Raw genomic sequence first — 13,592 nt, 5'->3', positions numbered from 1 at the left:
CATCAAAATAAGAACAGATTTTAATTAACAATAGAGAATATATAATAGATAAAGACATTGTAAAATATTCTACGCGTAAACAAATTCTGTTTAAGGAAAACTTATTTATGCAATGTAATGTTGCAAATTGACTTTATCACCTCAATCTAAAAATCAACATTCTTACATGCTTTTAGTAGCGATGTGATAAAGACGTGATATCACAAAACATTAAACAGTTTTAATGTTTTGATTGCTGACAAGTATGTTAATATCGATTATTTTTCTGATATCGCCCTCCTTTCAAAATGGATATATACCGTTTGAACCGCAGAGAGATGAGTAATTAATTACGTAAGCAAGGAAAGATAACAATCTTCATGTTATTGCATGCAATTGATTGAATGACAGGTTTACCACGTTATTCTCCGTAAAATCATACAACACTATGCTGGAAAGTTTTGTATGACTAAAAAGCTTAATATGGTTAAAAAACTTTAACCGGTGAGTGATTCGTGAGTCTTTATCGCAAAATTGCGAGATAATTATCACGTTGCCATTTGTAGTAACGAACACATGCCAGCGCGCTTTCTCATTATTTACACACGTGTGTTAGTTATCGTTAAAAAAAATTTAAAGGCACGTATTTCTTTGGAAGAAAATATCGGGCACCAATTTCGTATTCTTAAGGAATATCGCGCCTCGCTCGATCGATTCGGTTATTCATGGTTGTGTTAAAGCGTAACGCGATGGCCCGGTACAATATTCATAGCGACGACGAAAGATGCCAAGCAAGTTGAGAGCCGACGCGATGTAGAACCGAGACTTGACACCGACATACTGGCGATAAAGCCGTATCGAAAATCGTACATTCTCGGTCGACGTTTGTCAACAAGCGCGAGTGCTTCTCGCATGACCCGAAAATTAGAGCGGCACTGTTTACGTAGTAATGAATTTCAATCCGGGTGATGGAGATCTTTCGGGTTCGAAAAATTTTTGAACATACAATTTTAAAACATTGGCAAATATTTACGAGTGATGTGCAAGATCCATCGACAATTAGAAATCTGAAACGTGATTATTGTCAAACTTTACACAGATATTTGCTACGGCTTATCATCATTGCGAGAGACAAGAGAGAGTCACAAATGAGATATAAGTGGAATGATTAGCTGAGGCTGCTCGATGTAATTTATAATGTAATTCTTATCCTTTATCTCGTAACTTAACGGTCTAGTCACGTTTTAGTCACGTTTCATGGAAGTTGGATAGGAAGTTTCGCAATGGCCAGGAGCGTGTTGCGTGCAATCTTCTTGTCACACAATGATTTCTAACGTTAAGTTTTTAGATTTACAAAAAGTTGATTTAATAAGAGTAGTTATAAAACATCGGTGAAAAGCAAACGTGTATTCGTTGACGTGCGTCAGTTAATGTTTCAAGAAATTCTAATTAGACTTTAGATAACAATTCGTATCTCATTTTAGTGCCCTATCAAAAAAACGGCGATATCATTTCTGACTATCGTGTTGAGCAAGGTTCGGCAGGCAACGGTTTGACAACGGCATTCTTTTATTATCGCTGACATTGAAACTCTTAGATAAAAGTTGACCATGTATATTTATTTTGTATGTGAGTGGTCATGTTGCAAACCCCGAGCATCTAAATTATGTAAAAAGATACCGATAATAGACACAATCTAATTATCGGATTTTCGCTATCGCGGTTTAATCGACGGCACTTTCGGCGATTATCTCGAATGCCCGGTGAAACTAACGATTTCTTCGTTTGTTGCAGGTTCTTAGCACTCGCCGTCTCGTACTGATTGTGAGTTCAATACAAGCCCAATCGATCGGAGGGAAGAGGCCCCTCTGAAAACGTGATACTTTAGTGCTTGTACAACGCGGTGGAAATCCCGCCGTACAATTCATTTGACGTCCGTGTCCGTGATCTGTGTGTTTACATCTATTCCCCCCCTTGTGTTGTTTCGCTGTCTTTCCTTGCGACGCGAAGCGATATTCGACAGCCAATAGATCGGATCCACGGATTCCTTTCTTCGTCGTTGGGGCGAGCAGGTGCGAGACGAAACGTCGTGGCGTGATATATCATCGCCGGGCACAATGGCTTGCGAATTCTTTAAGGTGAGTTTGTATTTCTTCATTTATGATAGATGATCTGTTTCGGAGAGAGAAAGATCCGTACTTCGCGTACGATACGTAGATTGGTCATTGTGGGCAAAACAATTGCGGCGAACGAATTGCAAGATTAAAGATGGTATCTTGGAGAATTTTTTTATATATCAAGTACAGAGTTATTTTTGCGTTACTATTAAAAATATGCTAACGCCACGACATTATATTTGGAGGGCTCGCAGCATGAGCGGAGACTATGTAAGTCCGTAATTTGTTCTCTTTAAATATGAAATTCTGTCCGCCTGAAAGCCCTGCAAAGTGGATCTTACAAATTACAAACTTCCATCACTGTAGCAGCCTCCTGCATACGTTATACAATAATTCTTCCGCTTTTCTTATCACTGTTCGCAAAATTTGTACATTTTTCAAACTATTATAGCAAATTGCTCGGAATTTGGAATTGTTTTGCTCACAACGGCCGGATATTATCAATCATACTGCTTATTTCTCTCGAAACAACCTTATCACCAGATCAGCGAGGCTCGCTGTTACACGCAGCGTGTGACGAAAACGCTAACAAAAAAAAAAACCGCGCACATTAGGGTTAATTGTTGCGGTGCATTCTCGAAGCGACGGTCCGCAATTCACGATGATGCCATTCACAATTCCCGTCTCGTCACCGCAAGTCAGTTAGCGGCCGTCCGAATGTGATAAGTTTAGTTTGTTTGCACCCCTCCCCTCGTCGGCATCCCGCGGGTGGGACAACTTCCGCTCCGTCGGGATCGTACTTGGAAGACAAACACCATTATTTCAGTTATCCTTACTCCTCCCGACGTCTCATATTATTAGTAACACAGGCAAAAGTTACCCGCAAGTTGCAGCATTTTGTATGCGCGTCGCGGGTAAACTCCCCGTGAATTATTTCCTCGCGCCGTCCGCCATCAGGCGGACACCGGGCTCGTGTACTTGCTAAAATCTCTTTTGTTTTAATTAGTACGCGTGGCACCGGCATTAGATCTTTATGAGGTTTAATTTTGCGGAGAGCCGATTGCGCAATGCCGATCGCAATCGGCATCTCGCCGATTATCGATTCGAATCGCCACCTGACACATCACAAGATGTTTTATATCATATCGCACGAATTGCATTCCACCATACATTTTGCAATAATGCTGTCACGATACGCGATATTATTTTTCGCTGTATCGCGCACTTTATTGGTTCCGTATCATTACTGTAGAAAGCTGTTCTACTACGGTTCCGAATAATCGAGGACAAGCGTCACTGCGAAATGTCGTTAATTATCGCATCGGACGCGCAAGTGTCCGAAACGAAACGATAGGAAGAAGAGCGCGAGAACGAGGACTGCTCTGTACCGTGGCTTCCGTGTCTGTCTTTGGACGCAGCTTGAACGATGGCCGATTCACGCGGCTTCAAGCCAATAAACCAGTTGTGGCAGAGCGCGACAGTGTCGACGGATCAGGATTCGGAGTGTCTCTACGAGGAGATCCCGGGCCTCTCCGGGTCCCAGGATACGGACCGGCCGGCTGGTGCCGGGCAGAGGGAGGTGGAAGAGGAGGAGGAGGAGGAGGAGAACGTCGCCGGCAGCAGGGGGAGTCTCGATTTCGGGGCTCAGGTTGGAGGTAGCAGCGGCTGGTGGAGCAGCCACTCGGATCGGGAGGAGATCGTCGCCAGGGGTGGCACCGTCCCCCGTAGCAGGACACGCAGCAGGAGCGGCGGCCGGTTGGGCGCGAGCGGCGGCGGCGGTGACGCGAGATCGCGGAGCGGATCGGCCGGTCGGAGGCCGTCGTCGGATCGGGCGCGCCAGCAGGACATCGTCATCAGCAGGGTGGAGGAGCAGCAGTATGTCGCGCGCAGGAGTCACGTGGAGCCCGGTACAGGCGCCGTACTGCCGCCTCCTGCGGCAACCGGCCTCAAGCTGACCAGGGGGCGAGCGAGCCAGACCACCGTCGCCCGGTACTTGCACTCGGCCAGCACCAACGCCTCGGCGGCGCACTACCATCACCATCATCACGGGCTGCACAGCCAGTATCCACCCGGCGGCAGGACGACCGGCAGACAGCACCGCCATCATCACCCCAGCCGCGGCTCGTTCAGTAATGAGACGCAGGAAGAGGTACAGGAAGACGATGAAGCCACTCTACGGGAGTTGCTTGTAAGGTACGTTACACACGTACGTTCCACCCGCGCTGCGTGCTCCACACGCAGACGATGACGAGTCTCTCACACTCTCTTCGTCCCCTTTCTCACCCCCTCTAAAAATCGGTGTACACCACTACACTACCGCGCCAACTCTACGTTACCGGTTATCGCGTTTATCGAGACAACTTCTGTGCCACACTAATGCCAAGAGGAAGAGTTGTTGTCGAAGTTTTGTTGATCTCCCGCTAGAATTATCGTAGCGATACGAGCCGTTGTGAACGGAACGAGATAATTATGTATTATTTCTCGTCGGCGATGAGAGAATCTATCAGATGATAATGCACAAATATCTTGTACAGATGTACAATTATCTTGTCACACCGCTTTTTTACGACCATGAAAAGGGAAGATTGAAAGATTTATGCTACACCAAAAAAAAAATGCATAAAATTATTTCTGGCTTGTTATTGCTGATTTATATCACTCTCCCGGGCTCATACGGCAGTTAGTTCTCGGCTGCTGAGCTTCTTAGATCTTTAGCATCCTTGGGCTTGACATAATCATTATCGAAAAACCAACAAGGCTTTCATAACAACCCTTTATCTCAAAACACAAATTACGTTATCCAAGGACGATTGGCGTCGCCACCGATGTCTTCAAGAATTATCTGGATTGTTGAACGTTGGGCGGCGCCGATAAAAGCTCGCGAAAGATCTGTGCCAACTTCGCGAACTCTTGTCGGCGGCCGTAACGTTGCAAACTGTTCGCGATTTCATTTTTTTTATTTTTGTAAAATAAAAAAAAAACATCCCGGTTATAAAAATTATTTGAATTAAAATCAAACGGCTAAAAGCTCACCGATGTTCGCATTGTTCGTGTCAGCTGAAACGTTAAGCTTCTACGTCCAGATGTAATTCTGCAATAACACGCGAAATTAAGGAAATTGAGTTTGCGGCGTCGTAATCTCTTTTCTTCTTCAACGGGGACTATGGAAGATTAACTTGGCAAACATTACGAGCGAATATTCGAGAATTTATATTTGAAATATTATTCTAACATAGTCTAGCCTTAGAATTCTGTATTGACTTTCACATTAGTAGTGACCTCTTTTTTCAGGGTCTTGTATAGAAACCATACTTTACTCTTTCCATGACGAGTGAAGCGTAGAAGGTTTTTTTAGTCTCTATACCTATGTTTAAATTTCATGTGGCATGATAGAGTCGCCATTATTCGAGCATTCAACTTCCGAACGATTTATTCTCGACCTATTTCACTTCTAATACTATTTTAACTAAAGATAAGACCGTTTTTAAATTTAGATCCGTTGCATTCGCTGTTCAATCAATTAGAGGAAAGAATCGTAATGTGATAATAATAATAATAATTAAGAAAAATATCGTGAACAATTCTATACACATGAGAGAGTCGAAACAAAAACAAAAAAATAAAAGAATAAACTACAGCCAATTGTTGTTCTTCTACGTTTCAGAAGTTCTCGTTCATTGTTACAGAATTCTAACATGCTCGTTTGTCGGTTCGCGTAATGGGGGCTCCATCGTGCTAATGTTAACAGTCACGACAGACTTGGTCCTTTGAATCTCTCACAAGTAACTTAGCTTAGTAACCATCGGTAGAACAGCGTGTATCAGCTCTCGAGACTCGCATACCAATCACGAGGACACTCCTCGCGCGCTCTCTTTTATCTGACAATGAGCTATGTTCTAAAGTGTTCACCCCCGAGTTAATAACACTTACTTATCGATCATATAAGCTACTGACGAAAACGACCTCACGACCATTTTATAAATTCTTCTCTCGAGAACCTAACTGTGTTGCAAATGCATCCAGGTAATTCCGGCCTAAGTGGCGGTGCCTTTACTTTATGACAATTATGTGTAACAACAAAGGTAAAAAAAAAAAAAAAAAAAAGAGAAAGAAAAAGGAAAAAAGAAGAAAAAAAAACGGACGTCTTCCCCGCTTATCTTATATAGATCTCTATGTATCCGAGAATGCAATGCAAGGCTTTGTGCCATGCCATTTATCATATATACATAATTCACACTCGCTCTTAAACCTATTCTTGTACATATATACTACACACTCTCGGTCTCATTAACAATCGATAATCAGACACTACCGATACTGTTGTTATGATTACTCGAACTTTTTGGCTGCGGCGCTCGCAGGCTTACCACTGATTGCTCATTCCATTCGAAATCATGTCTCCCTCTCAAAGTCAGGTGCACAAATAAGCCCGCAGTAGCATTGCACGGAGAATAAAGGAAAACCGGGGAACTGGTAATGGTGTATCCGGTTTATACGATTTGTACGGAAACAATTAGATTCCAAGCGAGACGATTCACAATGAAATTCTATCAATTACACCGCTATCGGCAAAAGAACCATTAGAAATCGCGATTGCGAGAAAAATTTTATTACGCTGTCACAATCGAAAGATATTTGTGAGAAAAGTAAAGGCAATTTCTCTTTAGGATATTTGTTAATATGTAAAATTAAATTTGTGGTATCACTATCACCTACGTTGGAAGTACCTTATTGCTCACTTTTGTGTGACACAAATAATATCACATAAGCACGATTCCCCTCACGAGGGCCGCGTGCCATTGACATCCTCGTAAGACGACACACTTGGTACTTGTTGCTCGATGTGCCATCGCTGTGACTTATTTGTGTGCGTGTCCAGTACTCTTTATCACTCTCATGAGATCATGCTGATTTTTGTAAATTATTTTTGCCGACTGTTCGTTCCGCATAAAGTGATGGGCAATTCAAATTGTGCAAGCTCGCTTGTGGACGCGGGCGGCTAGGCACGGGTGAGTAAGCTGGCGGTGCGTCGCATGTTGCGATGTGTGAAAGCGTTTTTTCCTTCACACGTGACGCCTCCGTCTTGATCTCTCTTCTTTCTTTTTTTTTTTAAATTAGAAAGTGGATTGGACGTCACGATTACAAAAATGCGCGAGCGAATATATCATTATGACATGATTTTTTGACTGAACCACGACTGTGTTTCCAAACTAGGTAAAGTTTTACAGAGTGAGTGAGATAAGAGAGGAGGCAGGCGTCGTCGGGCCTTATACCCCCTCTCGCCGTGTACACGTTACCCTCCACCTTTGGTTGTGGACAACCACTTGACAACAAGCAGTTCAGAGTCAATTGATTGGATTTGGTGGATAATCCAACGTACGTACATATGTCGTGAACAAAGCAAAGAACAAATAGATCTCTGTGAGAATAAGACGAAATACTGAATCAAGAGGAGTGAGTGGGGAGGCATAGAGGCTACTGTAGTTTCGGAACACAGCCATGGTCTCCCTACCTCCCAGGTACATGACAACATCATCACTGCTCTCTCTCTCTCTTTTTCTCTCTCTCTCTATTTTTTTTAAATTTTTTCTCTCCCTCTTTCTTCTCTTTGTCTCTATGTACACGTATCAAAAAATAGTTTTGTACCACTTTTATGTTGTGCTTCTTCCGAAACATGATGAAATGGTCAAGTAACGTCCTCGATCTTTGAATGCATAGACATCCCTAAGTGCACACGTCCCTGAATGCATCTCTACGATAGACTCTTGGATGCTTAGCTCCTCGGTTCCCCGATCTTTTCTCTTAATCTCTCGGACTCATTGTTTTCCATTCGTTTGAATAGGCAAGTGGTGCGATCCTTGGTTTGATAAGTGTACACATCTCCGTCTCTCTCTATGTCTATCTGCCCGTCAACCCTCTATCTTCTTCCTGTATCTTTCTGTCTCATCTACCCCGCCGTCTTCGAATCATGCGCTCATTCATTTCTGCTATTCACCTGTCACTCATATCACACAATTTAGAAAAAAAGCTATCTCTTTCTCTCTTTCTATTGTATTCTCATCTTCTGTCACCCTTTCTGCTTGGCTGTGCACATCGATCGATGAGTTTGCCAATTCACCGAGTCGTTCGAAAGTCTCATGATCCTTCGTAGTCGCATATGCGTGTATTACATACATAGAGTGCGTACGAGATATCAGCCATTTTCATTCACTTGCACATTCCCGCATCGTGTGACCATAGAAATAATTTCATACACGTAAGAAGAAAAGAAAAGAAAAGATTGAAATGCGATATGGTTAGGTTCGCGAGATCCTAGACTTTATGGACGAAAAATATCATTTCGACGTTTTTTCTTGCAGCAAACGTTATATCACGTTAAGGCACGTTATATCTATCTACACACACGCGAATTCACAAACTTCCATCTAATATGTGCACAGCTGCAAAGAATATATATTTATATACTATATTATATATATATTATACCACTGTAGTGTCTGTCACCCCTCACACTCACCACACACACCTTTAGACGTGCTTTTAGTGGCGTTTTGTATTTTGTCTGCTGTTGTTTTCTGCAACTCTTGACATATATTTACTACATAAATATATACTGTATAGAGAGAGAGCCGATTGTATATACGTATATATATCTATCTGTTCACGTGCTATTCGTATATATTACATAACATCTACCCAACGTTCCCATGGCTGCCGAGCTAACGCTGGCTCGCCGCGCTTTCGAGCTCCCGGGGGTGAAGGTGTTTTCCACACTTTGCACCTGTTGAATCGTTTTTTTTAATTCTTCGCTATGTCGCATAACTCTGTATTCGCATACCTTATGTGTGCCACACGACGGTGTGCCGCGCGATATAAATATTGTGCACGCATAATGCGCGAGAACGCGAGAACGCGCGCCGTGCGCTGAAACGGTCTCGCAGGCGGAGAGGCTCGGCAGTTAAGCGCGGAGGTAGTTGGAATTATTTAAAGACCTAGGCAAAAAAAAAAAATAGACTCTAGCCTTGATCGTCCTAGTCAGTGTGCTCGACAATGTTGTCGATCCGCTCTCCCGTACGAATCAGCGAGATTCACACGGGTATTATGTGTGTGGGGGCAGTCTGCAGAAACAGGTCAGCGTTATGAGTATGAACTTGAGTGCCAAGCTGGACGAGCTGCAGCGGGGTGACCGCCAGCTGGAGACCACCGTCGCTCTCTGCGAGATCCGCACGCAGCTGCAGGAACTCACGAAGAGCGTAGAGTCGTGTCAGAGCGAAGTCAGCGAGGTGAAGCGGGACATGGTCGCGATTAAGGTATTCTATCCGGCGTGTCTACTTGTCCTTTCCGATTTAAACAATGCCGAGTCATTTCTGATTTAGACTATATACGTAAATAATGAAATTGAGATAAAAAAAACTTTGAAAAAATTAATTTAACGCGCTTCTCTCGAGACAATTTATTTTTCGCTATTGTTGTTTAATAATATATATATATATTTTTATAGTTTGTGAAATGATTTTAAAAAAACAACGTTTTTTTTATCCTAAATTATAAAATTGTAAAATAATAATGCTAACATATCATGCGGCGATTAGCAATATGGAAAAAAAGTATAGAGTTATGTATGTATATTTATATAGGTCACGAAGAAAATTTAAGACGAAAGTTTTAATCATAAAGTCTTTACGATAATTTATACCCCTCCTTTAAGGGGGAACACCAGGGTGACGGCCGAAAAAAAGGCTATTTTCGTGAATTTTTTTTTCATTATCTAATAGTTTGTTTAATTTATAAACTATATATATTAAAAGTACATACTTATATTATGTTACAAAAAAAATTTCATAAAATAATATTCATATTTATAATAACTATGGTGATTGATGTGCACCTCGTCTGAAAAAACATGGGTGCACAGGCGCTCGTGCTGCATCTGAACGGGAGCTCTAAAATAAATTTTTTAAATTGTGATTTAAAGTATATGAACGTAGTTTTAGTTGCACGTACGGATTTTTTGATAAAATAATTTTTGACAAAATGGCACTGTTTAAAAAAAAAGTTTTCGATTTTTCAACAAAAATTCGTTACTTCTTTAATTGTTTTTCAAAAACTAATAATCCGATTGAAAAATCCGTACGTGCAACTGAAGACAATTTTGTTGTAAACATTCTGTCCAACTTTTAAGTTATTCGGATAAAAATTGGCTGAGATATGAGAGCGCCCAGTTACGAAAACGTGGTTTCGAGAAAAACGCGTTTAAAGTTTTACAACTAATTGGTTCATATAAAACGATAAAATTTTGTAACGAACCAAAGTGCGTCCAATCCGGGTGCATATGAAGTGCCTTCTGAAGCAATAGAACTCAAGCACGTAGACAACAAAAGAATACTGGTAAAACTCCCTACAGACAGATCAAGGGGACTGCCGAATCTTTTTAGGTAGCGCGCGGCCGGTTCTACTAGCGGCATCTGACCAAGTTCTACTCTATGACATATTTACTATAGTTCCGTTATGAATTTCACCATAATATTATAGGGACATATTTTTAAGACTCCAAACATCACAAAAATGCAAAAAAAAAAATCGATTTTTTGAAACCGTCACCGTGGTGTTTCCCCTTAATAACGTAAGTCCCGCACTTGATATGTATGAAAGTATCTCAAGTATTTTTTTCGCTGACACGCAGCACGAACTAGATACGGTACAGCAGGTTAAAGAAGAGATTGAAGAGTTACGAGAATACGTGGATCGACTGGAAGAGCACTCTCATCGGCGGAAACTTAGGCTTTTGGAGCAGGTGATTTCTGACTTAAAACAGTAATGGATTTTTTTACACCACGTTTCATTATGTCTTGGCTTTGAAAATGCGAGATTTAAGTTGCTGCGTTATGAAACATCATTATGTTTTATCATGCACTTCGATTTTTTCAGCATTGTATGATTTTTATCGGAAATGTGTGTACAAAATATAATAAATGTTACAGAACAATCCCACGTTCTTGTATTTTTATTTTATTTTTTCGTATCCCGTTTACAATGCACTCCATTAATATCGTTTCCTTTTCTCTTATCACATTTTGCGCATATGGCTGCATTGGATGTTGTTGTGTATACACACGTTGGAAATTGCATTTTATGCGCAGCGTAAAATATTAAATATCCGGATACTTACAGGGATTGACGCTTTTCCTATCGTATGCAATACTGGCAGCCGTATTGGGTATGTTGCAGTTCGGATACAACACCGGAGTGATTAACGCGCCTGAAGTGGTACGTCTCTTAACACAAACACGATGGTTGCAGTTATACATGCAATAAATAAAATAAAATAATAGTTTTATATACACTATATGTTTCGAATAATTTTAGCAAGCAAACACGCATATAATTCATCGTTCTCGAACTTTTTGCAGAACATAGAGAATTTTATGAAAGATGTGTACAAGGATAGGTACGGGGAGGACATTTCGGATGATTCTGTTAAGACACTGTATTCGGTGGCCGTGAGCATATTCGCGATCGGTGGTATGGTAGGTGGTTTCAGTGGAGGAACCATCGCCAACAGATTTGGCAGGTTGGTGTCTGATTTAGCACTGTTTCATTAGCCTCTCGATTTTAATGAGAGGCCAGAGCTTTCCAAATTATAACACCCGCACGCTTTCTTTAGTTCGTTTATAATCTATCTTTTCGCACCTAGTAATTTCCTAATGAATACATGTAAACATTTATTTGAATATCTTCAGAAAATCCTGTCTGTATTCTTATATCTGCCATGTAAAGTCTAAATAGATACTTCGCGAAATATCGTGAATCCGTAAATTGGAAATTTTCCTGAAGAATAATAATTCTCGGATAAAACGGGAAGGTACGGGAATTAATCTTCTTTCGACTTTCTGCTCTGAACCGCAGAAAGGGAGGCTTACTGCTAAACAACGTGCTGGGCATCGTGGGGGCGTGCCTGATGGGTTTTACGAAGCTCGCTGAATCTTATGAGATGCTGTTCTTTGGACGGTTCATCATCGGTGTCAATTGTGGCTTGAACACCTCGTTGGTTCCCATGTACATATCGGAAATAGCGCCATTGAACCTGAGAGGCGGCCTAGGCACGGTGAACCAGCTCGCTGTTACGGTGGGCCTCCTGGTCTCCCAGGTGCTGGGCATCGAGCAAATCCTTGGAACAAACGAGGGTTGGCCCGTTCTCTTAGGACTAGCTATCTGTCCTGCCATTCTACAGCTACTGCTGCTTCCAGTTTGCCCGGAATCTCCAAGGTGAGAATGATTCAGAATTATCGAAAGGATTTCTATTCTCGACTCGAGCAGGTTTGAAATCTTTCAATTGTCTAATTAGAAAGTTCGCCGTAGAAATAAATCGAAATTTTAAGATTTGCTTTATTCTCGCACTAAATCTTTTACTTGCGTTTAATACACGATCATTTTGTAACGGCAGTGCGGTCAATGATAGAAAAATGATTTTAGATATTTGCTCATTACCAAACAATGGGAGGAAGAGGCTCGAAAAGCTTTGAGAAGGTTGAGAGCCAGTAACCAAGTAGAAGAAGACATTGAGGAGATGAGAGCGGAGGAACGAGCTCAACAAGCTGAGTCTACGATCTCGATGACAGAGCTTATATGCAGCCCAACTTTAAGAGCACCTCTCGTTATTGGTGTGGTTATGCAACTTTCGCAGCAGCTTTCGGGTATTAATGCCGTAAGTAACTTCATTTCGTCGAACAGCTACGTGTTCTCTCGTTATCAATGTTGCAGTTTCAGAATAGAACAACTGAATGCAAATTTATTGCGTCTTTCAGGTATTTTATTATTCCACGAATCTGTTCACTAGTTCTGGTTTAACGGACGAGAGTGCCAAGTTTGCAACCATTGGCATAGGTTGCATCATGGTTTGTATGACACTAGTGTCTATCCCGCTGATGGATAGGACAGGAAGGCGTACGTTGCACTTGTATGGTCTCGGTGGCATGTTTATCTTTTCAATATTCATCACAATCTCGTTTCTCATAAAGGTGAGTTGGAATTTTAGCACGTTTTTATCAGAGTGGACACGGTTTTTTGTTAATGATAAGCTGCAGCAGACAATTGGGAATTTTCCTGTTGCCTGTTTGCGATACATTTAATATTGCTTTAAAAACAGCTGCACAAATTTAATATAATCAATTCCGAAAATGTTTCGTCAATATTAACATTACGCGTCCAATTTTATCTTGATAAAATATTAATATACGCAATTCTAAAGTGATAGAAAATAATAGTATTTGGTAAACTGAAAACATATTTCACATAAAACTAAATGAAAAAAAATATTATTACGATACTCTATTGATGATAGCAGATTTATTTATTGATATGTCTCCGTATTGTAACTTTCTGTGCTTCAATCAGAAAAATCATATTGCAACGATTGAATTGTACATAGCTACATATTTGTGCTTTGACACTTTATGCACCTTGGCAAAAGGTGTATTTAACACTTTGTTCACAGCT

The 13,592-nt window shown here is 41.3% G+C and overlaps 1 protein-coding gene across 11 annotated transcripts in view; it reads left to right on the top strand.

The window, feature by feature from the left end:
* Positions 1 to 13,592, top strand: part of Glut1 (Glucose transporter 1) — a 37,101-nt gene that overhangs the window by 7,495 nt on the left and 16,014 nt on the right. For 9 of the 11 annotated variants that reach the window (XM_067355762.1, XM_067355757.1, XM_012362734.2 and 6 more), the window contains exons 2-10: positions 1,774 to 2,117; positions 3,515 to 4,289; positions 9,214 to 9,406; positions 10,780 to 10,890; positions 11,268 to 11,363; positions 11,507 to 11,667; positions 12,003 to 12,362; positions 12,570 to 12,801; positions 12,902 to 13,114. In XM_067355762.1, the coding sequence (XP_067211863.1) occupies positions 3,523 to 4,289; positions 9,214 to 9,406; positions 10,780 to 10,890; positions 11,268 to 11,363; positions 11,507 to 11,667; positions 12,003 to 12,362; positions 12,570 to 12,801; positions 12,902 to 13,114 (2,133 nt within the window). In that variant the 5' untranslated portion in view covers positions 1,774 to 2,117; positions 3,515 to 3,522. Of the gene's footprint in view, positions 1 to 1,773; positions 2,118 to 3,514; positions 4,290 to 4,364; positions 7,616 to 9,213; positions 9,407 to 10,779; positions 10,891 to 11,267; positions 11,364 to 11,506; positions 11,668 to 12,002; positions 12,363 to 12,569; positions 12,802 to 12,901; positions 13,115 to 13,592 lie in introns of those variants that run through there. The other 2 variants (XM_012362747.2, XM_067355784.1) reach the window with 2 other exon arrangements.

The sequence above is a fragment of the Linepithema humile genome, chromosome 1 (assembly GCF_040581485.1).
Source record: "Linepithema humile isolate Giens D197 chromosome 1, Lhum_UNIL_v1.0, whole genome shotgun sequence".
In the NCBI taxonomy this organism is placed as follows: domain Eukaryota; kingdom Metazoa; phylum Arthropoda; class Insecta; order Hymenoptera; family Formicidae; genus Linepithema; species Linepithema humile.
This window is presented reverse-complemented; position numbering and strand designations above follow the sequence as displayed.